The sequence below is a fragment of the Lynx rufus genome, unplaced genomic scaffold, assembly GCF_022079265.1.
Source record: "Lynx rufus isolate CCGP_SWC_20201006 ecotype Redwood Valley unplaced genomic scaffold, mLynRuf1.p SCAF_8, whole genome shotgun sequence".
Lineage (NCBI taxonomy): Eukaryota > Metazoa > Chordata > Mammalia > Carnivora > Felidae > Lynx > Lynx rufus.
The window spans coordinates 81,414,184-81,442,112 of NW_025814896.1; the positions used below are offsets into that span (position 1 = coordinate 81,414,184).

The 27,929-nt window shown below is 34.6% G+C and overlaps 1 protein-coding gene across 1 annotated transcript in view; it reads right to left on the bottom strand.

Annotated features, from left to right (window-relative positions):
- The window catches only part of WDPCP (WD repeat containing planar cell polarity effector), a 358,303-nt gene that overhangs the window by 98,985 nt on the left and 231,389 nt on the right, over positions 1 to 27,929 (bottom strand). Inside the window, exon 14 of the mRNA XM_047069187.1 lies at positions 14,782 to 14,884. Coding sequence (XP_046925143.1) covers positions 14,782 to 14,884 — 103 coding nt within the window. The remainder of the gene's footprint in view (positions 1 to 14,781; positions 14,885 to 27,929) is intronic.

Consider the following 27,929-nt stretch of genomic DNA (forward strand, 5'->3'; position numbering starts at 1 on the left):
TCTGACTGCTCACCTTGCCTACCAACAAAAGCCTCTCAGTTGGCCACGCAGAAAGCAAGTCCTGCCAGTCTGTGTGCTTGCAGCTGTGCAGTAGCTAATTACAGACAGCGAGCCTGACTGCTGACCCTACCCACCTACAAGCCCACAGTGGCCTCAGATATGCGTCTCAACAGCACAGAGGTCAGACTGGTCTGAAGGCAAACACGGCTCAGCCACAACAGTAGGGTGCATGAGGCCCCACAGAGCAGACCTCCCTGGAGTGCCTCGGTCTGGTGACCAGTGGGATTGCACTGGATAAAGCACCACAGGACCTCTTCTACACAAGACTACTACTTTCAAGACCAGGAAAATGTATCTGATTTTCCAATACACAAAAACACAGAAAATCAGACTTACAAGAAATGTTAAAGGGAATTCTTTGAGTGGAAAGAAAAGGACATACCTAGAAATAAAGTTGTAAAAGAAAGAAATTCATGGGTAGAAGTAAACACGTACTAAAAGTAGTAGAACCACTATAAAACCAGGATGGAAGTTAAAACACAAAAGCGGTAACATCAGTTATATATCTACAAAAACCAGTCAAGGGACATACACACACAAAATGTAAAATACGGGGCGCCTGGGTGGCTTAATCGGTTAAATGTCCAACTCATAGTTTTGGCTCAGGTCATGATCTCATGGTTTGTGGCATCACACCCTGCAAGATCTCAGCACAGAGCCCACTTGGGATTCTTTCTCCCCGCCCTTTCCCCACTTGCACAGCTCTCTCTCAAAATAAATAAAAAATGCAGTGGGGAGTAAAAATTTAGTGCTTTAGAATGTGTTTGGACTTACACGAACATCAACTCAATGTAGGCTGCTATATACATAATGTTAAATATGAACTTAATGGTAACCATATATCATAAACCTGTAATACCCAAAAGTAAAACCTAGAGTAACACTAAAGAAAGCCATGGAATCAGAAGAGAACAAGAAGAAACAGAGAACTACAAAAACAACCAGAAGGCAAATAACAAAATGGCAATAAGTACATTCCTAATAGTAATTCCTCTAAGTGTAAATGGACTGAACACTCCAATCAAAAGACAAAGGGTGACTAAACAGATTTAAAAAAAACAAACACAAGACCTATCTATGTGCTGCCTAAAGACACTCACTTTAAACCTAATGACACAGACTGAAAGTGAAGAGATAGAAAACCTGTACCATGCAAATAGAAGCAGAAACAAAGTAGCAATACTTACATCAGAAAAATTAGACTCTTATAAAACTTCAGCAAAAGACAAAGGAGGACACTTCAAATGATAAAGGGATCAATCCAACAAGAGGATATAACAATTGTATATATCTATGCATTCAACATTGGAATACATAAAGGGAATATTAACAAATAAAATGGGAAATATTGACACTAATACAATAAGGGACTTTAATACCCCACGTAAAGGATAGATCACCCAGACTGAAAATCAACAAGGAAACATTGAATGACACATTAGACCAGGTGGACCTAATAGACAGAATATTCCATCCAACAACAGAATATATACGCTTTTTAAGGGCACGTGGAACATTTTCCAGGATAGATCACAAGTTAGGCCACAAAACAAGTCTCAATAAAGAGAAGATTGATATTATATGCATCTTTTCTGACCACAACACTGTGAAACTAGAAATCAATCAAGAAAAAAAACTGGAAAAAACACAAATATGTGGAGGTTAAACAACATGCTACAAAACAAACAATTGGTCAACAACAAAAAAAGGAAATGAAAAAAAATGCATGGAAACAAATGAAAATGAAAACACCACAGTTCAAAATCTTTGGGATGAAGCAAAAGCTGTTCTAAGAGGGGGAACTACATATGGATATGGACCTACCACAAGAAACAAAAATTTCAGACAACCTAACCTTACCCCTAAAAGAGTTAGAAAAAGAACAAAGTCTAAAGCTAGTAGAAAGAAGGAAATAATAAAGATTAGAGAAGGAGTAAGCGAAATACACACTAAAAAAACAATAGGAAACATCAATGAAACCAGGAACTGATTATTTGAAAAGATCAACAAAATACCTTCAGCCCAATTCATCAAGAACAAAAGAGGACTCAAATCAGAAATGAAGGAGGAGCTGTAACAACTGAAACCAAGATAAAGGATTTTAAGAGCATGTTATGAAAAATTATATGCTACCAAATTGGACAACCTAGGAGAAATAGATAAATTCCTAGAAACATATAATCTTCCAAAACTCACACAGGAACAAACAGTAAATCTGAGACTGATTACTAGTGACGGAAATGAATCAGTAAAGAAAAAACTCCCAACAAACAAAAGTCCGGAACCAGATAGCTTCACAGTGAATTATACCAAATAAAGAAGAATTAATATTTACTCTCCTTGAACTTTTCCAAAACACAGGAGAGGAAGGAAAACTGCTAAATTCATCATATAAGGCCAGCATCACTCTAATACCAAAACGAAAGACACTACAAACAAAAAGAAAATTTCAGACTGACTCCTTGATGAACATCGATGCAAACATCTTCAACCAATATTAGCAAGCTAAATTTGAAAACATTAAAAGGATCATTTGCATTATCAAGTAGTATTTATTCCAGGGATGCATGAGTGGTTCAACTATCATAAATCAACCAATGTGATAAACCAGATTAACAAAATGAAAGATAAAAAATCATATGATCATCCCAAAAGATGCAGAAAAAGCATCTGACAGAACACAACATCCACTCATGGTAAAAACTCTTAAAGTGGGTAAAGAAAAACAACCTCAACAAAACAAAGTCCATATATGAAAAACCCACAGCTAACTCATACTCAATAGTGAAATGCTGAAAGCTTTACCTCTATTATCAGGAGCAGGACCAGGATATCCATTTTCCCTTTATTCAACATAGTCCTGGAATTTGTAGCCACAGCAATTAGACAAGAGAGAAATAAAAGATACCTGAATTGGTAAGGAAGAAGTAAAACTCAGTATTTACAGCTGATACTATATAGAAAATCCTAAAATCTCCACCAAAATGTATTAGAATGAATGAATGTAGGAAAGTCCAGGGCTACAAAATCAATATACAGAAATCTGTATTTCTATACACTAATAAAGAGCTGTCAGAGAAATTAAGAAAACAATCCCAGGGGCACCTGGGTGGCTCAATCAGTTAAGCATCTGACACCTTTTTAAAAAAAAAAACAAAAACAAAACTTTTTTAATGTTTATTTTTGAGAGACACAGAACACAAGCAGGGGAGGCACAAAGAGATAGGGAGACGCAGAATCTGAAACAGAGTCCAGGGTCTGAGCTGTCAGGACAGGGCCCAACATGGGGCTTGAACTCACAGACCATGAGATCATGGCCTAAGCCAAAGTTGGAAGCTTAACTTACTGAGCCACCCAGGTGCCCCAAGCATCCAACTCTTGATTTTGGTTCAGTTCATGATCCCAGGGTTGTGGGATCAAGCCCCGTGTTGGGCTCTGCACTGAGTGTAGAGCCTGGTTAAGATTCTCTCTCTCTCCCTCTTCCCCTCTCACCCACTCTCTGTCTCTCTAAAATTAAAAGAAAGCAATCCCATTTACAATTTCAGCAAAAAGAATAAAATACCTACAAGTAAACTTAACCAAAGATGTGAAAGACCTGCATTCTGAAAATTACAAAACACTGACAAAAGAAATTAAAGATGACACAAATTAACGGAAAAATATACCATATTCATGGATTGGAAGAACCAGTACTGTTAAAATGTCCATAATACCCAGTGAAATCCTCATCAAAATACTAATATTTTTCACAGAACTAGAATAATCTTAAAATATGTACAGAACCACAAAAGACCCCAAGTAGCCAAAGCAATCTTGAGGAAGATCAAAGCTAGAAGTATCACAATCCCATATTTCAAATTACTGTAAAGCTACAGTAATCAAAACAGTATGGCATTGGCACAAAAAACAGACACATGGATCCATGGAACAGAATGGAGAGTCCAGAAATAAACTCTCACTTATATGGTCAATTAATCTTTGGCAACAGAGGCAGGAATATATAATGAGGAAAAGACAATCTCTTCAATAAATGTTGCTAGGAAACTGAGCCAGTTTATCCCATCATACACAAAAATTAACTCAAAATGGATGAAAGACCTAAATGTGACACCTGAAACCATAAAGCTGCCCAAAGAAAACCTAGCTAGTAAGGTCTTTGGCATCAGCCCTAGAAGTATTTTTCAGAATATTTTTTCTCACAAAAGCAAAAATAAAAAACTGGGATGACATCCAACTAAAAAGCTTTTGCACAGGGTAGGAAACCATCAACAAACATAAGAAAACCTACTGAATAGGAGAAGTTATTTGTAAATGATGTATCTAGTAAAGGGTTAACACCCAAAATATATAGAGAACTCATATGACCCACCCCCCCAAAATCAAATAATCTGATTAAACATGGGTAAAGGACCTGAGAATAGACATTTTTCCAAAGAAGACATAATGATGAACAACAGACACATGAAAAGATGCCCACCATCACTAATCACAAGGGGAATGAAAAGCAAAACCACAATGAGATATCACTTCAAAACAGAATGGCTAGTATCAAAAAGACAAAAGTATTTGTTAGGATGTGGATAAGAGAACAGTCATGTAAAGTGGGGATGTAAATTGGTATAGCCACTATGAGAAACACTATGGAGGTTCATCAAAAAATTAAAAATGGAAATAGCATACAACCCAGTAATTACATACCTGAGTATTTAAATGAAGAAAGTAAAAACAGTAACTCTAAAAGAGTAACAGGCCTCTGTTTTTTTGCAGCATTTTTACAATAGCCAAGATATGGAAGAAATTCAAGTGTTCATCAATAGATGAATGAATAAATATACTGTGTTTATGTGTGTGTGTATACACACACACATACACACAGGAATATAACAACCCTAAAAAAGAATGATATCTTGCCATTTGAGAAAACATGAATGTACGTAGAGGGTATTATGCTAAGTGAAGTCAGACAGAGAAAGACAAATACCACATAATTTCACTTTTATGTGGAATCTAAAAAACAAACCTATTGAACAAACAAAAGAAACTGACAAGAAATTGGTAGTTGCCACAAGAAATTGGGAGACAATCAAGATAAGTGAAGGAGATTAAGAACTACAAACTTCCAGTTGTAAAACAAGTTAGAGGGATGAAAAGCATATAGGAAATATAGTGACTAATATTGTAATAAGTTTGCATGGTGACAGAGTAACTACACTTACCATGCTTATCATTCCATAATGTATGTAATTGTTGAATAACTATGTTGTACATCTGAAACTAATATGTCAGTTACATTCAATAAATACTTAAAACCAGAATTCCTTTGGTGAACCAAAGTTACCAGGCACACACAGCCTACCCAGAGTACAACCATACACAAGACCATTCCTTTAAGTTTAAAAGAAGCAGCTGTTCAGCATAATACACAGAAACAGTTACAGAAAGTCGGCAAAAATGAGGAGACAGAAAAATATGCCCCAAATCAAAGACCAAGACAAAAACTTCAGAAAAAAAAACTATAAGCAGCAAGCAATAAGCTCAATAAAGAACTTAAAGTAATGATCATAAAGATGTTCACTCTACTGAAGAGCAGCATGGAAGAACTGAGTGAGATCTGCAACAAGAGATAGAAAATATGAGAAAGAACCAATCAGAGCTGAATACAATAACTGAAATGAAAAATATACTGGAGGGAATCAATGGTTTTGTGGATGCAGAAGAATGGTTCAGTGATCCGGAAGACAGAGTAATGGAAAGCACCGAATCTGAACAGTATAAAGAATAAAAGAATTTTAGTAAATGAGAATAGGTTAACGGATCTCTTAGATAATATCAAGTGAACAAAGATTCACAGTATAGGGGTCCCAGAAGGAGAACAGAGACAAAGAAAGGGGTAGAAAACTTATTTGAAGAAATAGATGAAAACTTCTCTAACCTGGAGAAGGAAACTGACATCCAGGTTCAGAAAGCACAGACAGTTCCAAACAACATGAACCCAAGGAGGTCCACACCACAACATATAACATTTAATATGTCAAAGATTAGAGAATTTTAAAGGAAGCAAGAGAAAAGGAAACCATTATATACAATGGACTCCATAAGGCTGACAGCTGATTTTTCAGCAGAAACTTTGCAGGTCAGAAGGAAGTGGCATCATATATTCCAAGTGCTGGAAGGGAAAAACCTGAAACCGACAATACTCTATCCAACAAGGTATCATTCAGAATTGGGGAGAATTTTCCAGACAAACAAAAGTTTTAAAAAGTTCATGACCACTAAACCAGCCTTACAGGAAATGTTAAATAGACTTCTTTAAGTGGCAAATAAAAGGCCATAATTATAAGAAAGATATGAATTAAAAACTTTTAATATCTAATAACATATACTTAAAACATAGAAGGGGGCAATAAAATAGTGCTTTGAGAATGTGTTTGAACTTAAGTTACCATGAACTTAATATAGACTGCCATACGCATAGGGTGAGCCTCATGGTAACCACAAACTCATACCTATATTAAAGACTCAAGAAACAAAGAATGACAAGCATTACACTAAAGAGAGCTATCAGTCACAAAAAGAAAGAAGAGGAAGAGAGAAATAAAGAAGAACTACAAAAACAACCAGAAAATTATTAACAAAATGGCAGTAAGTACATACCTATCAATAATTACTATAAATGCAAATGGTCTAAATGCTCAAATCAAAAGACAGGCTTGTGGAATGGATTAAAAAACAACAACAAACAACAGGGCTCAGAGGCTGCCTAAAAGAGACCCACTTGAGACTGAAATACACATATGGACTGAAAACACAAAGATGGAAAAACATATACCACATAAATGGGAGAAGAAAAAAAAAAGCCAGGGTAGCAATACTTATATCAGACAAAATAGTCTTCAAAAAAAGATTGCATCATGAAACAAAGCAGGGTAGTTCATAATGATAAAGGGATCAATCTAGCCAGAGGATATAACAATTGTACCTATGTATGCATCCAACATTGGAGGACCTAACTACATAAAGGAAACATTTAAGTGGCATAATGGGAGATGATTAATATAAGAAATATATATACAATATATATACAATATATATATATACAAATATATATACAATATATATACAATATATATATACAATATAAGAAAATTTAATATCTCACATCCAAGGATAGAACATACACACAGAATATTGATAAGAAAACGGTGTCTTTGTTGGTGGGAATGCAAACTGGTACAGCCACTCTGGAAAACAGCATGGAGGTTCCTCAAGAAGTTAAATAGAACTACCCTACAATCCAGCAATTTCACTACTAAGTATTTACCCAGAGGATACAAAAATACTAATTTTAAGGGGTCCATGTAACCCGATGTTTATAGCAGCATTATAACAATACTCAAATTAGGGAAAGAACCCAAATGTCTAATGAATGGATAAATAAGAGGTGGTATATGTAAATACAGTAAAATATTATTCAGCCATAAAAAATAATGAAATCTTGCCAATTGCAATGATGTGTATGGAGCTAGAGAGCATTATGCTAAGTGAAATAAGTCAGAGATAAATAGCACAATTTCACTCATATGTGGAATTTAATAAACAAGACAAATGAACATGGGTAGAGGGGAAAGAGGCAAACCAAGAAACATAGTCTTAACAGAGAAAAAACCGATGGTTACTGGAGGGGAGGTGGGAGGTTAAACAGGCAATGGGTATTAAGGAGGGCAGTTGTGATAAGCACTGGGTGTTGTATATAAGTGATGAATCACTCAATTCTACACCTGAAACTAATATTGTACTGTAATGTTAACTAGTTGGAACTTAAAAACTTGTAAAAGAAAATAAAGAAAAAAAAAGGTGTCTTTAAAAAACAAATTAGACCGGGGGTACCTGGGTGGTGTCCAACTTTGACTAAGGTCATGAACTCGTGGTTTGTGGGTTCAAGCTCCACATCGGGCTCTGTGCTGACAGCTCAGAGCCTGGACCTTGCTTCAGATTCTGTGTCTCCTACTCTGTTTCTCCCCCACTCACGCTCTCTCTCTCTCTCAAAAATAAGTAAAGATTAAAAAAAAAATAGAAAACAAATTAGCCTATATGGACTTAACAGATATATACAGAACATTCCACTCAAAACCAACAGAATACACATTCTTTTCAAGTGTAACCTATCCCAGAACATTTTCTGATAGACTACAATTTAGGCCACAAAATAAATCTCAATAAATATATAGAAGGTTGATATATGTATCTCTTCTGACCACAACAGTATGAAACTAGAAATCAATCAGGAAAAAAACTGGAAAAACACCAACATGCAGAAGCTGAACAACACATGTTCCAAACAACTGGTTAATAAAAAAAAAATCAAAGAGGAAATAAATACATGGAAATAAATGTGAAAATGAAAACACAATGGCTCAAAACCACTGAGATGCAATGAAAACAGTTTTAAGAGGGAAATTTATACTGATACTGAGAGACATCAAGAAATGAGAAAAATCTCAGTGTAACGTACAACTAGAAGGAACTAGAAAAAGAAGAACAAAACCTAAAATGAGTAGAAGGAAGGACATAACAGAGATCAGATCAGAAATATATGAAGTAGAGACTTAAAAAAAAAAAAAAAAAGAAAACAATAGAAAAGATCAATGAAACCCAGAGCTGGTTCTTTGAAAAGAGCAACAAAATTGATAAACTTTTAGCCACACTCATCAGGAAAAGAAAAAGAGAGGATCCAAATAAATAAATAGAGAAATGAAAGATGAGATGTAACAAGATACTACAGAAATACAAAAATTAGGAGACTACAATGAAAAATTATATGCCAACAAATTGGACAACCTAGAAGAAATGGATAAATCCCTAGAAACATACAGTCTTCCGAGCTCAATAAGGAAGCATCAGAAAATCTAAAATGAAGGATAAAAATCATGATCATCTCAACATATGTAAAAAAAAGAATTTGACAAAAGTCAACATGTTTCTTATAAAAACTCTCAACACTGTGGGCTTACAGGGAATATACCACAACATAATAAACACCATATATGAAAACCCACAGCTAACAACATAATGGTGAAAGGAAAAGCTTTTCCTCTAAGATCACAAATGAGACTAGGATGTCCACTCTCTCCACTTTATTGAACACAGTACTGGTCATAGACACAGTAGTCAGACAAGAAAAAGAAATAAAAGGTATCCAAATTGGTAAGGAAGAAGGTAAAATGTCACCATTTACAGATGATATTACAAAACTCTAAAGACTCCACCAAAAAAACTACTAGAAATGATAAATGAATTCAGTAAAGTTGCAGGACATAAAGTTCATACACAGAAATCAGATCCATTTCTATATACTAATAAGTAGCAGAAAGTGATACTTTAAAAAAATGACGCTAAAAAAAATACTGTACCTGTAAAGAAACTTAAGCAAGGAGATAAAAGATCTGTACTCTGAAAACTATAAAACATTGAATGAAACTGAAGGTGACACAAAAAATGGAGATACTCCATACTCATGGATTGGAAGAACCAATATTGTTCAATGTCCCTTATACCCAAAGCAATCTACAGATTCAATGCAATCCCTATCAATATCAACAGTTTTGCACAGAACTAGAACAAATAATCCACAATTGGTATGGAGCCACAAAAGGTCCCAAGTAGCAAAGCAATCTTGAGAAAGAACAAACCTAGAAGTATCACAATCCCAGATTTCAAGATCTACTACAAAGCTGTAAGAATCAAAACAGTAAAGTACTGACACAAAAAGAGATATACAATCCATGACACAGAATAGACAGTTTAGAAATAAACTCACACATATATGGTCAATTAATCTCCAACAAAAGAGGCAACAATATACAATGGAGAAAAGACAGTCTCTTCAACAAACAGTGCTAGGAAAACAGGACAGCTATATGCAACAGAATGAAACTGGACTCCTTATACCATACCAAAAAAAAATAAGCTTAAACTGGATTAAAGACCTAAATGTTAAACCTAAAACCATAAAACTCTTAGAAGAAAACACTGGTAGTCATTTCTTTGACTGTCAGCCTTAGCAATATCTTTCTTGACCTGTCTCCTCAGGCAAGGGAAACAAAAGCAAAAACAGACTGTTCGGACTACACCAAAATAAAAAGCTACTGCACAGCAAAGGAAATCATCCACAAAACAAAAAGCAACCTACTGAATGAGATTAGATATTTGCAATGATCCATCTAATAAGGAATTAATAGTCAAAATATATTAAGAATGTATACAACCCACCACCAAAAAAACCCCATGAATCAATCCAATTAAAAAGTGGGAAGAGCACCTACATGAATAGACATTTTTCTAAAGAAGACAAACAGATGGCCAACAGGTACATAAAATGGATCTGAACATTACTAGTCAGGAGGAATATGCAATCAAAACCACAATGAGATATCACCAAATACCTGTCAGAATGGCTTGAATCAAAATAACACGAAATACATGTTGGCAATGATGTAGAGATAAAGGAACCTTCATGCACTCTTGGTGAGATTGTAAATTGTTGTAGCCACTGTGGAAAACTATGGATGTTTCTCAAAAAATTAAAAATACCATACAATCCAGTAATTCCACGACTTGGTATTTACCCAAAGAAAATGAAAACACTAATCTGAAAAAATATATGTACCCGTGTATTGCAGCATTATTTACAGTAGTCAAGATAGGGAAATAACACAGTGTGCATTTGTAGATGAATGGACAAAGATAATGTGGCATACACACACACAATGGAATATTAGCCATAAAAAAGAGTGAGATCTTGCCATTTGAGACAGAATGGATGGACCTAGAGGATATTATGGTTAGTAAAATAAGCCAGACATAGGAAGATAAATACCATATGATTTCACTCATATATGCAACCTAAAAAACAAACAAAAAGCAGAAACAGGCCCATAATTATTGAAAAGAAACTTAGGGTTGCCAGAGGGGGTGTGATGGGGGAGGACTAAAGGGGCAGTGGGAGGTACAGGCTTCCAGTTACAGATTGAATAAGTCATGGGATGAAAGGTACAATATAGAGAATATAGTCAGTGGTATTGTAATAGTGTTGTATGGTGTTATATACATATAAAACGGAATATTACTCAGCCACAAAAAAGAATGAAAACTTGCCATTTGCAAAGACGTAGATAGAGCTAGAGTATTATGCTAAGCAAAATAAATCAGTCAGAAAAAGACAAATAGCATATGATTTCACTCATATGTAGAATTTAAGAAATAAAACAAACAAGCAAATGGGAAAAAAAAGAGAGAGGCAAACCAAGAAACCAGCTCTTAAATATAGAGAACTGATGGTTACCAGAGAGATGGGTGGAAGGATGGGTTAAACAGGTGATGGGGATTAAAGAGTGCCCTTGCTGTGATGAGCACTGGGTGATGTATGGAAGTGCTGAATCACTATATTGTACACCTAAAACTAATATTACACTGTATGTTAACTGGAATTTAAATAAAAACTTTATATATATATATATATATATATATATATATATATATATACACACACACACATACATATATATATATTTTGAAAAAAAAGATATGCATCTTTCACATATTGATTATTCTAACCTAGTTATTTTTTTTAATTTTTTTTTAATGTTTATTCATTTTTGAAGGAGAGAGAGACAGAGTGTGAGTGGGGGAGGGGCAGAGAGACAGGGAGACACAGAATCAGAAGCAGGCTCCAGGTTCTGAGCTGTCAGCACAGAGCCCGATGTGGGGCTCAAACTCACAAGCTGCGAGATCATGACCTAAGCCGAAGTCGGATGCTCAACTGACTGAGCCACCCAGGAGCCCCTAACCTAGTTATTTTTAAAGAAACTGTAGACACAAGAAAATCTCTGAAACCCAAGTTTCCCTTCCTTAGGAGACATTTACATGTATAAAGGGTATCTCCCTCAGTATCAGGAAGAAGGGGAGGACTCTTAAATGTCTAGACATTTATCAGTGGAGAAGGCATGAACTTATTAAATCTGCATGACAACTTCAGCCTTTTTTTTTTTACCATGCTTTTTCTGGTAACCTCCCGTTATGTACTGACCCTGTACACACAACATCATCTTTTGTTTTTAGATGGAGATGGTATTTAAGGTGATGGCTTCAGCTATTTTGGTGAGTTACTCAGTTTTCCTGGGTCTCTTCCATGTATACAGGAAGTATATATACTATTTAAATTTGTTTGAGTTTCTATTAATCAGTCTTATGAAAATGTGATTTTCAATCCAACTGGAAAAACCTTGAAGGACAGAGGCTTACATTTTCCTCACCTATACTACTAAAGCTGAGCATATGAATATAGCCTGTGTTCCAACAAATCCACTTTAAAGCACATACCCTGTGGATATATCTGTTAAAAGACAAACACAAGTATGTTCACAGCAACACTATTCACAATAAACCCCAAACTTAAAGAACTCAAATACCTGGCATAGAATGAATAAACTTGTATATGTTCATATATTGGAATACTATTATATAGCAATAAGAATGAAAGAATTAAAATTATATACAATATAAAAGATCCTCACAAAGTTGAATAAAAGAACCCAAATACAAAAAAATAATATATATTCCACTTATTTAAAATTTGAAAGAAAGGTAAAGCTAATATATAGTGTCATAGTAAAGATAGTTGGGCTGGACTGTAGTATCTAAAAATGGATAGGAGACAGCTTGCGTGGTCTTGGTAATGTGTGTTACTTGGTCTGGATAATGGTCACAAGGATGTGTTTACTTTGTTGGGTTTTTTTTTAATGTTTATTTATTTTTGAGAGAGAAAGAGACAGAGTATGAGTGGGGGAGGCATAGAGAGAGGGGGAGACACAGAATTCGAAGCAGGCTCTAGGCTCTGAGCTGTCAGCACAGAGCCTGACACGGAGCTCAAACCCAAGAACTGCAAGATCATGACCTGAGCCACCCAGGTACCCCAGGATGTTTACCTTGTGAAAATTCATTGAGTCCTATATTTATGATTTGTGTGCTTTTCTGTATGCATGTTATACTGGAATAAAAAATTTAAATAAAAAATTTTCAAATTGTTGAGATTATTATTCAACTTCTCCTTTGGCAACTCTTTTACTTATGTTGACAGCTACTACATGTGATAATTTTTTACAGACTCTTCCATGTAGACTGAACTACTTATACTTAAATATTCTTGATATTTTACATAATTTACCCCCTTGCTTGCATCAAAGAACACTTTTGCAAGCCAAAAACTTAATTATTTTCTGCTTTCAGAAAAGTTTGAGGGAGCATAGTTGAATTAAATTGAAGGAATCTGAGAGAAAATTAGCTTTCCCCAGCATGATGTGGGCTGTATGGAAAAATTAGACAAAAACTACAATAAAGAAATTAGAGATGCTTTCCTAATTCCTTTTGGAATTGTGAGTGGGAGTCACCCCAGTTTTCTAGAATAAAAGTGGAGCAGAACAATCTGAGAAGTTCACCTCTTGATAGTTAACTTATTGTTACTGAATGGTATCTTTGTCAAGGGAGAGTAATAGAGGTCAAAAGGTGAGGCCTGAAAAAAAGGCTGAGAAGTGGGGAGGAACAGGGTTTCAATGAAGAGATATTTGCTAGAAATGAGGCAGGCCTCAAAAAGGGAACAACATCAACCGTGCTCTTTGGCTAAGAAGTTTCAGCTGGCCACAGCAGTCTAATCAAAGAATACAGAGAGCATAGGAAGCATTTTGGTGACTAGTGGAGTTTTTTTTTTTTTTTTTTCTGAAATTTTGGATAATTTTTTCACATTCCTTTTCAGGCTTAGTAACTTTAAATATCTCTAAAATGCAAAAGTGGCCTCCACTGTTAGAAGCAATAGAATTACTCCTTTTAGCTGCAAACAGCATTATAAAAACAAAGATGATCAATCAATGGAGAGTCTTGTTGTAATAATTTGAAGCAATTTACAAAGTGGAGATATATTAAAACTTACTTGTTTCATAGGAATTCCACAAAGAAATGAACTATGTTACAATTCTCAGGGTCCTTTGCCTAATCTAGGAATAGTAAATACCAGGAAGAATAGGAATTGGGATGTCCACAGGTCAATACTTCCACATTGAGACACATTACTGAGTGTCGGAAAGGAAGCTTATGTTGGTATTAGAATAATTTTAAAAACTATCATTTTTCTGTATTAAAAGTTTTGAATGGACCTTTAGATTAAGTTTAGGCTTCTGATTTGTCTTCTTTGGAAGACTATACTGTAAAATGACTTTAAGGCTTCTAAATTAAAACAAGTCATCCATTAAACCTAAAATCCCATGTGAAATACTTTGTATAGGACAATTCTTTTGATATCTCAAAATATATCTGACATGTTTATGTGTACAAATAAAGGATTATAGAACTTTCTGTATTGGCTAATATTAATTACAGCACTAATGGTAATAAACTCTTCCTCAAAAATCTTATGAGAAGAACAGTGTACTTCTGACTTTTTGCCAAGTGATGATTAATCAGTGATTATTAATTTTTATGTCAACACAGTTCCAACTTATATATCTATATTGTACTATTTACCCAGGCTTAATTCTTTTTTAAAGTTTCTTTCTTTACAAAGAAAGTAATTCAAATTAACCAACCGTAACCTACAAACATAAATATAAATGATACTGAACAAGTATTGATTGAAACAAAAAGCACTTAAAAAAAAACAGCATTAATTCTTACCAACTCCAGAGGTTATTGATTCTGCATCAATGTCACTAGCTCTTTTTCTTGCCACTTCAGCCAGTGCCAATTCACCCTTATCTAGTGCAAAGTAATGGATGTCCTTTGGAAATAAAGCAAAATAAAGGATTAATCCAAATGAATCTTGGTCAACTTACAAAGAAGACTTTGAACAAAAGAGCTTACTGTTCAGATTACAAAACAGACATGGCTGATAAATATTTTTTTGCGTTTTAATTCTCAGTTTTCTTTCCAAGTATAAGCAAATTTTCTTGAATTGTAGATTATAACTATACCTAATAGCAGTTATTTAAATAAATTGTTTTAAGTCTCCAGGGAAAAAGGTAAGTTTTTAAACCAAATGTTTGACATACTCATTTTTATCAGGAAATGAAAACTTTTATTGCTATGTTCTTTGGTGAGATTTTAATATTGGAGATGGCTTCTACAAAATTCTGTTGTACATCATATAAAATGCTAAACATTTTATAAGAAATACTACTACAAAAATTTCTGACATTTATGTGTCTGACACATACAACTCTGTTAACATTACTAATATAATAATTATCTTGAACTCAGGCAGTCAGCAAATAATCAGTGCCTACTAAGTGTCAGGCACTATTCTAGAATACAGAGATCAATTACAATTTCATGTCTCTGGAAGCTGTGAGCCCAGTAGGGAGACAGACCATTGTGAACAACAGTTAGTTATATAACATGTGATAGGTTTTATAACAGGTATTTCCACAGATATTTGCTGTGGAGTCAAGAGGATGCACTGATCCTTGATCTGAGTCTTGAAGGACAAATAAGAGTTATGCTAGGAGGGAAAATAGAGAAAATGTACCAGTTAATATCTGGTGCATATATGTAGAGAAACTTCAAAAACACAGTTCTGTTAGGCAATGAAATGTCTTTGAATATGGAAGGAGTCTTGGATGTGTGGGAGAAAGCAGTATAAAATAATACTAAAGTAGATATAGCCACTAAAAAGGATTTTGAACTATTTTTGATGTGCAAAAAGACGGCTGGAATGGAAATTTTATTGCAATAAAAGTGTAAAAAGAATATGAACAGTTAATAATGAAGAAATATAAATGGCCTATAATCATGAAAAGATGCTTCACTTTATTAATATCCAAATAAATGTAAGTAGAAAAGATATAATTTCAATTGTTTGTTTACATTTTTAAAAGTTAAGAATATTTACTGGTTGCAGAGTAACCAGAACCATCTTCTGGAGGTGATGGCAGAGTAGGAAAATCATAAACTCACCTCGCCCATGGATACAACTGGGTAACACCCACATCAGTGTCAATAGCCCAGAAAATGTCAGACCCAAAGACTAACAGAACAGACTCTCCACAGGTAAATGCAGAGAAGAAGCCACATCAAAGAGGGCAGGCAAGGTGGAGATGTTGTCAGGAGCCAAAGGAACCCAAGGGACTATCCATAGGAGGGAGGAATGCTGCAGGCATTGAGAGGAGAGTGGAGCAGATCTCCACACCAGGCACCCCAGGCACAGGGGACTCATGCTGAGAAGACAAATCTCCATAACATTTGCTTTTGAAAACTAAAGGGGCCTAACTTGAAAGTCAGTGGGGCTTAACACCTAGAACTTTAAAAAATCTGTGGGCTTAGTTCTGGGAGAGCAGGGAGGACAACAGGGAACTGAGTTCCTGCTCTACAAACAGACCCACTGAGATAACAGCATAGAAGCAGCAGTTTGAAAAATGCCTGAGGTATACAGGGAAATAGATTCATTTACTAATCTCAGAGCATGTGCTGGAGGGGCAGGGATCTTTGGGAAACTTCTCCAAGAACAAAAGAGCTGCTGGGCACCATTTCTCTCCCCTGCTCCCGAGCCTAAATACATGGACACCCTTCAGAAGCCAGCACAGCACCAACACATTCCACCTAGCTTACTAACAGTGCACCCTGCCCCAGTGCACTTCTGCAGATTTGCACCCCTCACCCCCAACCCTGCCAGTCTTGGCAAGTTTTCCCAGGTGGCTGCAGGTCCTCTCCCTCAGCAGATGGCAAGGACCATGCTGGCACCATGTGCCCTGCCCCCATACTCTACTGCAGAATTTCCTTCTCCAGTATGCCCTTGGCAGGAGCCCATCCAAAGCTGTGCCACAAATCTAGCCAGGTGCTACCAGGCTCCAGGCTGACAGCTTGGGATTCTCTCTCTCTCCCTCTCTCTCTCTGCCCTCCTCCACTCACATACACGTTCTCTGTCTCTGTCTCTCTCTGCTTCTCAAAATAAATAAATAAATAAATAAAATTTAAAAAAGAAAGAAAACAGACTAAGGGAACCTGTCAGGAACACCATCAAACATAATAACATTTACATTATAGTGATCCCTGAGGAGAAAGAAAAGGAGGCAGAAAATTTATTTGAATAAATAATAGCAAGAAATTCCACAAATCTGGGAAAGGAAACAGAAATCCAGATGCAGGAGGCACAGAGATCCCTCAACAAAATTAACCCAAAGAGGTCCACACCAAGACACATAGTAATTAAAATGGCAAAAAGCAGCAAAAAAGAAATTTTAAAAGCAGCAAAAGAAAACAGTTACATATGAGGGAAATTCTATATTACTGAATTCTTCAGCAGAAACTTTGTAGGTCAGAAGGGATGATATATTCAGAGTTCTAAGAAAAAAACCTGCAGCCAAGAATACTCTATCCAACATAATAATCACTCAGAAGGAGAGAATTTGGGGTGCCTGAGTGGTTCAGTCGGTTAAGTGTCTGACTTTGGCTGAGGTCATGATCTCACAGTTTGTGAATTCGAGTTCCACGCTGGGCTCTGTGCTGATAGCTCAGAGCCTGGAGCCTGCTTCAGATTCTGTGTCTCCCTCTGTGTCTGCCACTCCTCTGCTCACGCTATCTCTCTCTCTCAAAAATAAACATTAAAAATTTTTTAAAAAAATAGGAGAGAATTTCCCAAACAAAAATTAAAGGAATTCGTCACTACTAAACCAGTCCTATGATAAATGTTAAAGGGACTCTGAATGGAAAGACCATAAGCAAGAGTAAGAAAAGTAGGAAGCAAAAAAGCAGTAAAATTAAATGTATCTATAAAAATTGGTCAAGAGCCTCACAGAATAAAAAGGTGTAAAGTAGGAAATGATATTCATAAAATGGGGCTGGAAAAAGATAAAAAATTTAGTGCTTTTAGAATGGGTTCAAACTTAAGGGACTATCAACTGAAGATAGACTGCTATATACATAAGATGTTATATATAAACCTAATGGTAACCACAAATCAAACACTGGTAATAAATATGCACAAAATAAATAGACAGGAGTCCAAGCATATCACTAAGAAAGCCAGCAAACTGTGACGGAAGAGAGCAAGAGAACAAAGGAACAGAGAACTACAAAAACAACCATAAGACAAGTAACAAAATGCATACTTATCAATAATTACTTTGAATGTAAATGGACTAAATGCTTCAATCAAAAGACATGAGTTGATGGAATGGATAAAAAAGGCAAGGCCCATTATATGCTACACAGAAGGGACTCATTTCAGACCTAAAGACACATGCAGATCGAAAGTGCAAGGATAGAAAAGCACTTATGCAAAAGGATGTGAAAAGAAAGCTGGGGTAGCAATATTTACACAAGGCAAAGTGGGCTTTAGACCAAAGACTGTAATAAAGGAAAAAGGACTATATAATCATAAAAGGAATAATCCAAAAAGAAGATAAAATAATTGCAAATATTTATACACCCAACATCGCAGCCCCAAATACATAAAGCAGCTAATAACAAACAAGGAAAGTGATCAACAGTAATACAATAATAATAGAGGACTTTAACAACCCACTTACATCAATGGATAGATCATCCACACAAAAAATCAACAAGGAAACAGTGGCTTTCAATGACACATTGGACCAGAGAGATCTAAGAGATCTACCCAGAACATTCCATCCTATAATACAAGAATACACACTCATTTCAAGCGCAGATGGAACAATGTTCAGAATGGAGTATGTTAGCAATAGTCTAAACAATCTCAAAAAGATCAGTCATACGATGCATCTTTTCTGACCACAATGCTATGAAACTAGAAATCAAACACAAGAAAAACATCTGAAAGAACACAAATATATGGAGGTTAAATAACATGCTATTTATTGGATTATTTAATGCTATTGAACAATGAATGGGTCAACAAAAATATCAAAGAGGAGATCAAAAATCACAGGGAGACAAATGAAATGAAAACACAATGTTCCAAAATCTTTGGGATGAAGCAAAAGCTGTTCTAAAAGGGAAGTTTATAGCAATACAGGCTTAATCAAGAAGCAAGAAAAATCTCAAATAAACAACCTACACTTACACCTAACAGAGCCATAAAAAGAACAAGCAAAACTGCAAACCAGCAGAAGGAAGGAAATAATAAAGATGAGAACAGAAATCAATGAAATAGAAACTAAAAAAAAAAAAAAAAAAAAAAAAAAGGATCAATGAAACCAGGTGCTGGTTCTCTGAAAAGATTTTTAAAAAATTGATAACCCTTAGGCCAGACTCATCAGAGAGAGAAAGAACTCAAATAAATAAAATCATAAATGAAAGAAGAGAAATAATAATGAACACCAAAGAAACAGAATTATAAGAGATTATGAAAAATTATATGCCAACAAGTTGGACAATCTAGAAGAAATGGATAGATTCCTAGAAATTGAATTGAATCAGGAAGAAACAGAAAATTTGAAAATACTAATTACCAGTAATGAAATAGAATCAGTAATCAGAGGATACCCAGCAAAAAGAAGTCCAGGACCAGACACCTAGCAGGTGAATTCTACCAAATATTTAAAGAAAAGTTAATACATATTCTCAAACTATTCCAAAAAGAGAAGAGGAAGGAAAGCTTCCAAATTCATTTATGAGACTGCCATTACCCTGATACCAAAACCAGAAAAAGACACTACAAAAAAAAAAAAAAAAAAAAAAAGAGAACTATAGGCCAGTATCTCTGATACCCGGATGCAAAAATCCTCAACAAAATATCACCAAACTGAATCCAACAATACATTAAAAAATCATTCACTTTAATCAAATGAGATTTATTCCTGGACTGCAATTGTGGTTCAATATTTGCAAATCAATCAGTGTGATACATCACATCAACAAGAGAGGATACAAACTACATAATCAATGGATGCAGAAAAAGCATTTGACAAAGCATAACATCCATTCATGATAAAACTCCTCAACAAAGTAGGTTTGGGGGAACATAATAAAGGTCATATATGGAAAAACCCACAGCTAGCATCATATTCAATGGTGGAAAAAGTAAGAGCTTTCCCCCTAAAATCAGGAACAAGTCGACCCTCACCACTTTTATTTAATAGCACTGGAAGTCCTTGCTGCAGCAATCAGAGAAGAAAAAGGAATAAAAGGCATCCAAATTGGTAAGGAAGAAGTAAAACTGACACTATTTGCAGATAACATGATACTATACATAGAAAACCTTAGGGGCGCCTGGGTGGCGCAGTCGGTTAAGCGTCCGACTTCAGCCAGGTCACGATCTCGCGGTCCGTGAGTTCGAGCCCCGCGTCAGGCTCTGGGCTGATTGCTCAGAGCCTGGAGCCTGTTTCTGATTCTGTGTCTCCCTCTCTCTCTGCCCCTCCCCAATTCATGCTCTGTCTCTCTCTGTCCCAAAAATAAATAAAAACGTTGAAAAAAAAAAATTTAAAAAAAAAAATAAAAAAAAAGAAAACCTTAAAGACTCTACCAAAAAAAAGTACTAGAAATGATAAATGAATTCAGTAAGGTCACAGGACACAAAATCAATACACATTTTGATAATTCATTTGATAAAGGAAAATCTAATACATTTTTATACACTAATAATGTAGTAGCTGAAGAAGAAATTAAGAAAAAAACTTATTTACAATTGCAGCAAAAAGAATACCTAAAGGTAAACTTAACCAAGCAAGTGAAAGACGCGTACTCTTAAAAGTACAAAACACTGATGAAAGAAATTGAAGACGGCACAAACAAATGGAAAGATTTTATGCTCATGGAGTGGAAGAACCAATATTGTTAAAATATCCATACTACTCAAAGCGGTCTACAGATTTTTTACAATCCTGATAAAAATACCAACATCATCTTTCACAGAACTAGAACAAATAATCCTAAAATTGGTATGGAACCACAAAAGATAACCCTGAATTGTCAAAGCAAAACTGTCAAAGAACAAAACTGGAGGTATTACAATCCCAGATTTGAAGATATATTACAAAGTTGTAGGAATCAAAACAATATGGTACCGGCACAAAAACAGACACATAGGTGCATGGAATAGAGAGCCCAGAAATAAACCCAAGTTTATATGGTCTTCAACAAAGGAAGCAAGAATATGCAATTAGAAAAAGACAGTCTCTTCAATAAGTGGTGCTCGGAAAACTGGACTGCTACATGCAACAGAATGAAACTGGATACACTAAAATAAAGTTAAAGGTATTAAAAACCTGAAATGCGAGACCTCAAAACACACACACACACACAATCCTAGAAGAGAGCACAGGCAGTGATTTCTCAGACATGGGCAATAACAACATTTTTCTAGGTATGTCTCCTGAGGCAAGAGAAAGGCAAAAATGAACCATTGGGACTACATCAAAATAAAAAGCTTTTGCACAGAAAAGGAAACAATCAACAAAACTAAAAGACAACCTACTGAATGGGAGAAGATATTTACAAATAACATATCTGATACAGGTTAGTGTCCAAAATATATAAAGAACTTTTGCAACTCAACACCAGAAAACACAAATAATCCACTTTAAAATTGGGCAGAACATATAAACAGACATTTCTCCAAAAAAGACGTCCAGATGGCCAACAGACACAGGAAAAGATACTCAACACCAATCATCATCAGGGAAATGCATATCAAAACCACAATGACCTCACACCTGTCAGAATGGCTAAAATCAACAACATAAGAAACAACACGTTTTGGTGAAGATGTGGAGAAAAAGGAACCCTCTTGCACTGTTGGTGGGAATGCAAACTAGTGGAACCACTGTGGAAAACAGTATGGAGTTTCCTCAAAAAGGTAAAAATATACCTACCCTATGATCTCACAGACACACTACTGGGTATTTACCCAAAGAATGCAAAAAACACTAATTCAAAGGGATACATACACCTCTATGTTTATTGCAGCATTATTTACAATAGCTAAGATATGGAAGGAGCTCAAGTGTCTATCAACTGATAAACAGATAAAGATGTGGTACATATATATAACAGAATATTATTCAATGGCAAAAAACAATGAAAAACAAATGCCATTTGCAATGACATGAATGGAACTATAGAGTGTAATGGTAAGTGAAATAAGACAGAGAAAGAAATATCCTATGATTTCACTTACATTTGGAATTTAAGAAACAAAACAAATGAGCAAAGAAAAAAAGAGACAAACCAAGAAACAGACACTTAACTATAGAAAACAAACTGATGGTTACCAGAGGGGTGGTCTGGGGGGGGGGGGGGGATGGGTGAAAGATGTGAAGGGGATTAAGAGTACACTTGTCATGATGTGCACCTGTAATATATACAATTAATGAATCACTATATTGTACACCTGAAACTAATACTATATGTTAACTACATTGGAATTAAATTATGAAAAGGAATATTTACTGGTTGCAAAGTTTGGGGGAACCAAGCACTTATTTACTGGGAATATAAGACTTTATAGAGCAGGCATCCATAAAGTATGGCCTAGAGGCCAAATATAGCTTGCCTTTTGTATAGTCCTTGAATTAAAAATGGTATTTACATTTTTAAATGGTTGGAAGAACTGTGCTCAACTACTCTTATTTAACTCTAAATGGCTTTGGAATTAGTGTATGCTGCAGACTTAAAAATATTTCAACCTAAAACTACAAGGTAAAATAGAACTTCGGTGTGAAACTTATACTGTGATAGAGTAATTTCAATGATAACTACCATGTTTTGACTTGCAAGTAGTGTCAGGCTGAAATTGTGAAGAAATAAAGGAAATCTCCATTCTACACACATTCCCGTAGCAATATATTTTCTGATTTTAATCCACAGCAGTCTTTTTCAGTATTTTTCTACATTTTATTTTATTTTTTTAATTTTTAAATTTTACTTAAATCCAAGCTAGTTAACATATATTGTAATAATGATTTCAGGAGAATTAAGTGATTCATCACTTAGGTATAACACCCAGTGCTCATCCCAACAAGTGCCCTCCTTCATGCCCATCACCATTTAGCCTATCCCCCCACTCAACACCCCTCCAGCAACCCTCAGTTTCTTCTCTGTATTTAAGAGTCTCTTATGGTTTGCCTCCCTCTCTCTTTTTATCTTATTTTTCCTTCCCTTCCCCTATGTTCATCTTTTTTGTTTCTTAAATTCCACGAGTGAAATCACGATGCCTGTCTTTCTCCGACTGACTTACTTCACTTAGCATAATACACTCTAGTTCCGTCCATGTTGTTGCAAGTGGCAACATTTCATTCTTTTTGTTTGTCCATTAATATTCCATTGTGGGTGTGTGTGTATGTATGTATATATCTATTACATATATTATACATATGTATGTACACACACATTATATATATATTGTATACACACACAGACACACACACACACATCTTCTTTGTCCATTCATCATTTGGTGGACATTTGGGTTCTTTCCATAATTTGGGTATTGTTGATAGTGCTGCTATAAACACTGGGGTACATGTGCCCCTTTGAATGAGCATTTTTGTATACTGTGGATGAATATCTAGCAATGCAATTTCTGGTTATAGGGTAGTTCTATTTTTAATTTTTTGAGGAACCTCCATACTGTTTTCCAGACTGGCTGCACCAGTTTGCATTCTCAATAGTGCAAAAGGATTCCCCTTTCTCTGCATCCTCGCCAATATCTGTTGTTTTCTGAGTTGTTCATTTTAGCCATTCTGACAGGTGTGAGGTGGTATCTCACTGTGCTTTTGATTTGTATTTCCCTGATGATGAGGGATGTTGAGCATCTTTTCATGTGTCTGTAGTCATCTAGATATCTTCTTTGGAAAAAGTGTCTGTTCATGTCTTTTGCTCATTTCTTCACTGGATTATTTGTTTTTTTGGGTGTTGAGTTTGGTAAGTTCTTTATAGATTTTGGATACTAACTCTTTATCTGATATGTCATTTGCAAATATCTTTTCCCAATCAGTTGCTTTTAGTTTTGTTGATTGTTTCCTTCACTGTGCAGAAGCTATTTATCTTGATGAGGTCCCAATATAGAATGCTGTTTAGCATGTCATTTTATTACAAATTAATTTCATAATAAATTAATTTTAATTACAAGTTTATTACAAATTAATTTTATTACAAATTAACTTTTATAATTTTATAACTAATTTAAGTTAATGTGACTAATTTGTAATAAAATGACATGCTAAACGGCATTCTGTCTTTTAGTTAATGGAATTCTAAAAACATCTTTGAATTGGTGAATATACTCAATTAAAACCATATGCCTATGGGTTAATGATATTAACATGTGGCAGTACCTATCTATGAGGAAAGAAATTTGCAAAAGGGAAATACATACAAACTCATCATAGCTCAGTATTTACAGATGAACATTTGCAGATTTTTTTTAATGAGGAACACCAGCTTTCAACCCTAATTTAAGTACAATGTTATCCCCATAAAAAAGAATTCCATTATTTACATTTGTTGACTTGTATCAGCAAAACTACTTAATTATTATATTTCTAATTTAGTCAGTAAAGATTTATGCTTTGTTTTTTCCTTGCTATATATAAGTACTTATATAATAACCTTAATTTTGCTTCTTGGTCCACAAGCCTATAATATTTGCTATATGGATCTTTCCAGAAAAAGTTATTTATTCTGTATCTTAACAATATATTAGAATAAAAAATTTACCTATATATACACTTTTGTAAACTCCTAAGAAAATAATGTGACAATGTATGTACAAAGATTGACAATAACAACGTTACTTATAACAATGAAAAATTGGAAGCTACTTTAGTGTACATCAAGTGAAATAATTATGTGGGTTTTTTTCTTTTAATTCAAGAGTGGCATAATATTTTCATAATGGGTCCATATTATTCAGTGAAGGAATTTGTAATAACTAAAAATATATACTACTGTAGTTGATTTGCTAATATTTAAGACGTTTACATCTATGTTCTTAAGAAAAGTCAATGACTTTACTTGAGCCTGACAGCTAATAAGCCCAGACTGCTACCAAGGTTATATTAGCCTTACAAAATAAGTTAGGTGGCTTGTTTTCTATTTTCTCTTCTCTGGAAAAATTTGTGATTCTTCACTGAAAATAAGCAAAATATATGCAATAAATTTGAGAAGAAATTACCAAATATTACTGGGCAACATAAGTGAGCACCTGATTAAAATATAGACACACCTACTTACGTCTGAAAAAGACCATACGTGACAAAGATCAATTCTGACCCCATATAATTTATAAAATCCAGTGGAATACAATAAAATCACTTCAGAGGTTTTAATGGAACTTGACAGGTTGATCTTAAAATTCTTATGTCAAAGCAAATTGTCAAAAATATGAAAGCCTTACTCTAACAGTAAGGCTCTACAGCACTATTACACAGGCATATAAACCAAAGAGAAAGAAACATACCCATATAAATATGGTTTTCTTAGTGAGTTACTAAGTTCAGTACTTTATGTTTAGCAGTCATGTAAGTGTTGGCTATAAGATCTGTGGCCCACAAATTATTTCTGGATCATTTTCTCTGTCTCACTCTCTCAGTTTTCCTTAATTCTATGATTTTTCCTCTTTATTTTTTGTTTTAAAGAATGAGGTCATTAATTTGAGGAGGGTAACCCTCAACAGTTCCTAAGTTGTTACTGTATCTCTACCATGAAGGTTTTCATTCTTTAATCTGTCTATTTAGAAACAGTCTATTTACTTGCTGATACACTTGTGAGCTTCCCTGCCATTCACATGTCTGAGTATAGTCTTTAGCTAAATGTAGTAGAGAATATATCCCTTTAACTCCATGCTCCTCAGTTGACATAGTTGATGCATCTTTAGGGTCTAATACAAAACTCTTTAGGGTCTGATGCAAGACATATCTAGTATCTATATCACTTGCCAATTTATCCTCTAGATTCACTTATTTTTTTAACTTTTGGATAGTTTTAGTGTTGGAATTTAATTTAAATGTTGGATATATACATCTTAGTGTGTTCATATATCTCTGGAAAATGGTTATATTCTAAATGAGTCAAGAAAATAAAAGCCACTTGGCTTTATATTCCATTTTCATGTCTTACATCTGACTAGACCAGTACATACATGAATAATGGATATACAGTAAAGCTGGTTGAGACTAAGGCTAATGTACTGTTAAATCACATATTAAGACATTTCAAGAGGCCACTATCAGGGTTGCCATGCCCTTCCACTCACCCTGAGTTCAAATTCAATTACAATTAATAAAAAAATCATTCCATAAATAATAATGGAATATCTATTATGCACCATATACAGAGGAGAATTTACCACAAAATTAATGAAGCTTAAGCTTCAATACTTCTTATTTGCACATGCCTTTCCAGTACCTAATTTTGTATTTGAAATTTTAAATTTTTTCTTAAGAAGTACTCCTCAAATTATACAAACTTCAAGCTCTATAAAACATGGATCCACCCCTGATGTACAGCCATCAAGGTTCTCACATACTAGTGGACTGTGTTACCACATGCTTAGTTTAGAATCATGTGTCTGAGAGGCACAAAGTATAGGAGACATTGGAAGTTGTATAGTCATTTTCTGTTTTATTGGTCTGTTTTTAGAGATTTATTGTATAAGATTAAAATTAACAAGTCTAAATGGACAACATAGATGGCAATAGATTTGAAAAGTACCCTATTGATAAATCCCAACTTTTACTACCACCCAACCAGGTTACCTAGTTGGTGGATAGTTCTTTTATTAAAGTGTTACTAGCGTGGAAGGAAGTTTTCAGAAAAATATTCAGAAGAATAAACCACTTAGTTTTTGTCATTCTCAGTAACAATTTTATAATTTTACATTTGCCAAATTGACTTAAATTAGTATCATCATTTAGCACTATTAAGTGAAATTGGCTTCCACTGCACAAAAGATGACAAACACTGATAGTCTTTGGCCATGATCCAGGTTTAAATATTTACACATATCCTGTCTGTGTTATCTAGGATCAAAAATAAAAAAACTTGCTGCTACTGGGTTCTTACCACCTTTCACAGATGACTTTTGAATGTACTACTGGAATTAATATGCAAATTTACAATAAAGTATTTAAAACTAAAAAGCAATCTTGAAGAGATTTTCATCTTTAAATCATACTTTGGATCAGTCATTAACAGTTAACTTTTATAACATATTATTGTTATAATCTTTTCTAATTTTTATAATGTTTCCAGGGACTGATAAGTTTGTATGAAATAAAAAAGCAATATAAAGACATGCAACAGCTTATGCATATTTAAGAATACCATGTTCTAGGGGTGCCCGGGTGGCTCAGCATCCAACTTCGGCTCAGGTCATGATCTCTCACCATTCGTGAGTTTGAGCCCTGTGTTAGGCTCTGTGCTGACAACTCAGAGCCTGGAGCCTGCTTTGGATTCTGTCTCCTCTCTCCTCATCTGCCTGCTCACACTGTCTCTCTCTCTCTCTCTCTCTTAAAAATAAACATTAAAAAAAAATTAAAGAAAAAAAAAGAATACCATGTTCTAGCTGGAACATTTAAGTTAGTTCAAACCAATTGATAAATGAAATTTAAATTCTAATTATAGATATTCAAGTTTACCTTGTCCAAAATTGCTTTCAGAATTCAAGTTTATGTTGCTGTATTTCAATTAAAGTAAAATGCTGACATAATTCTTTTTCTGTTACTTATTTCTTTTACCTATTATTTTATAATTTCAGATCAGAAAATTTGATCAATAAGTTTTAAAAATCAGGAAGAAAATACTTGTTTCTGATAATGTGCTAATTGAATTTCTCTATTTTGTAGATTTGAGGAAAATTAACTTTGAAGATAATAATGTATCAAATAGTTACATGCACATAAATTTTA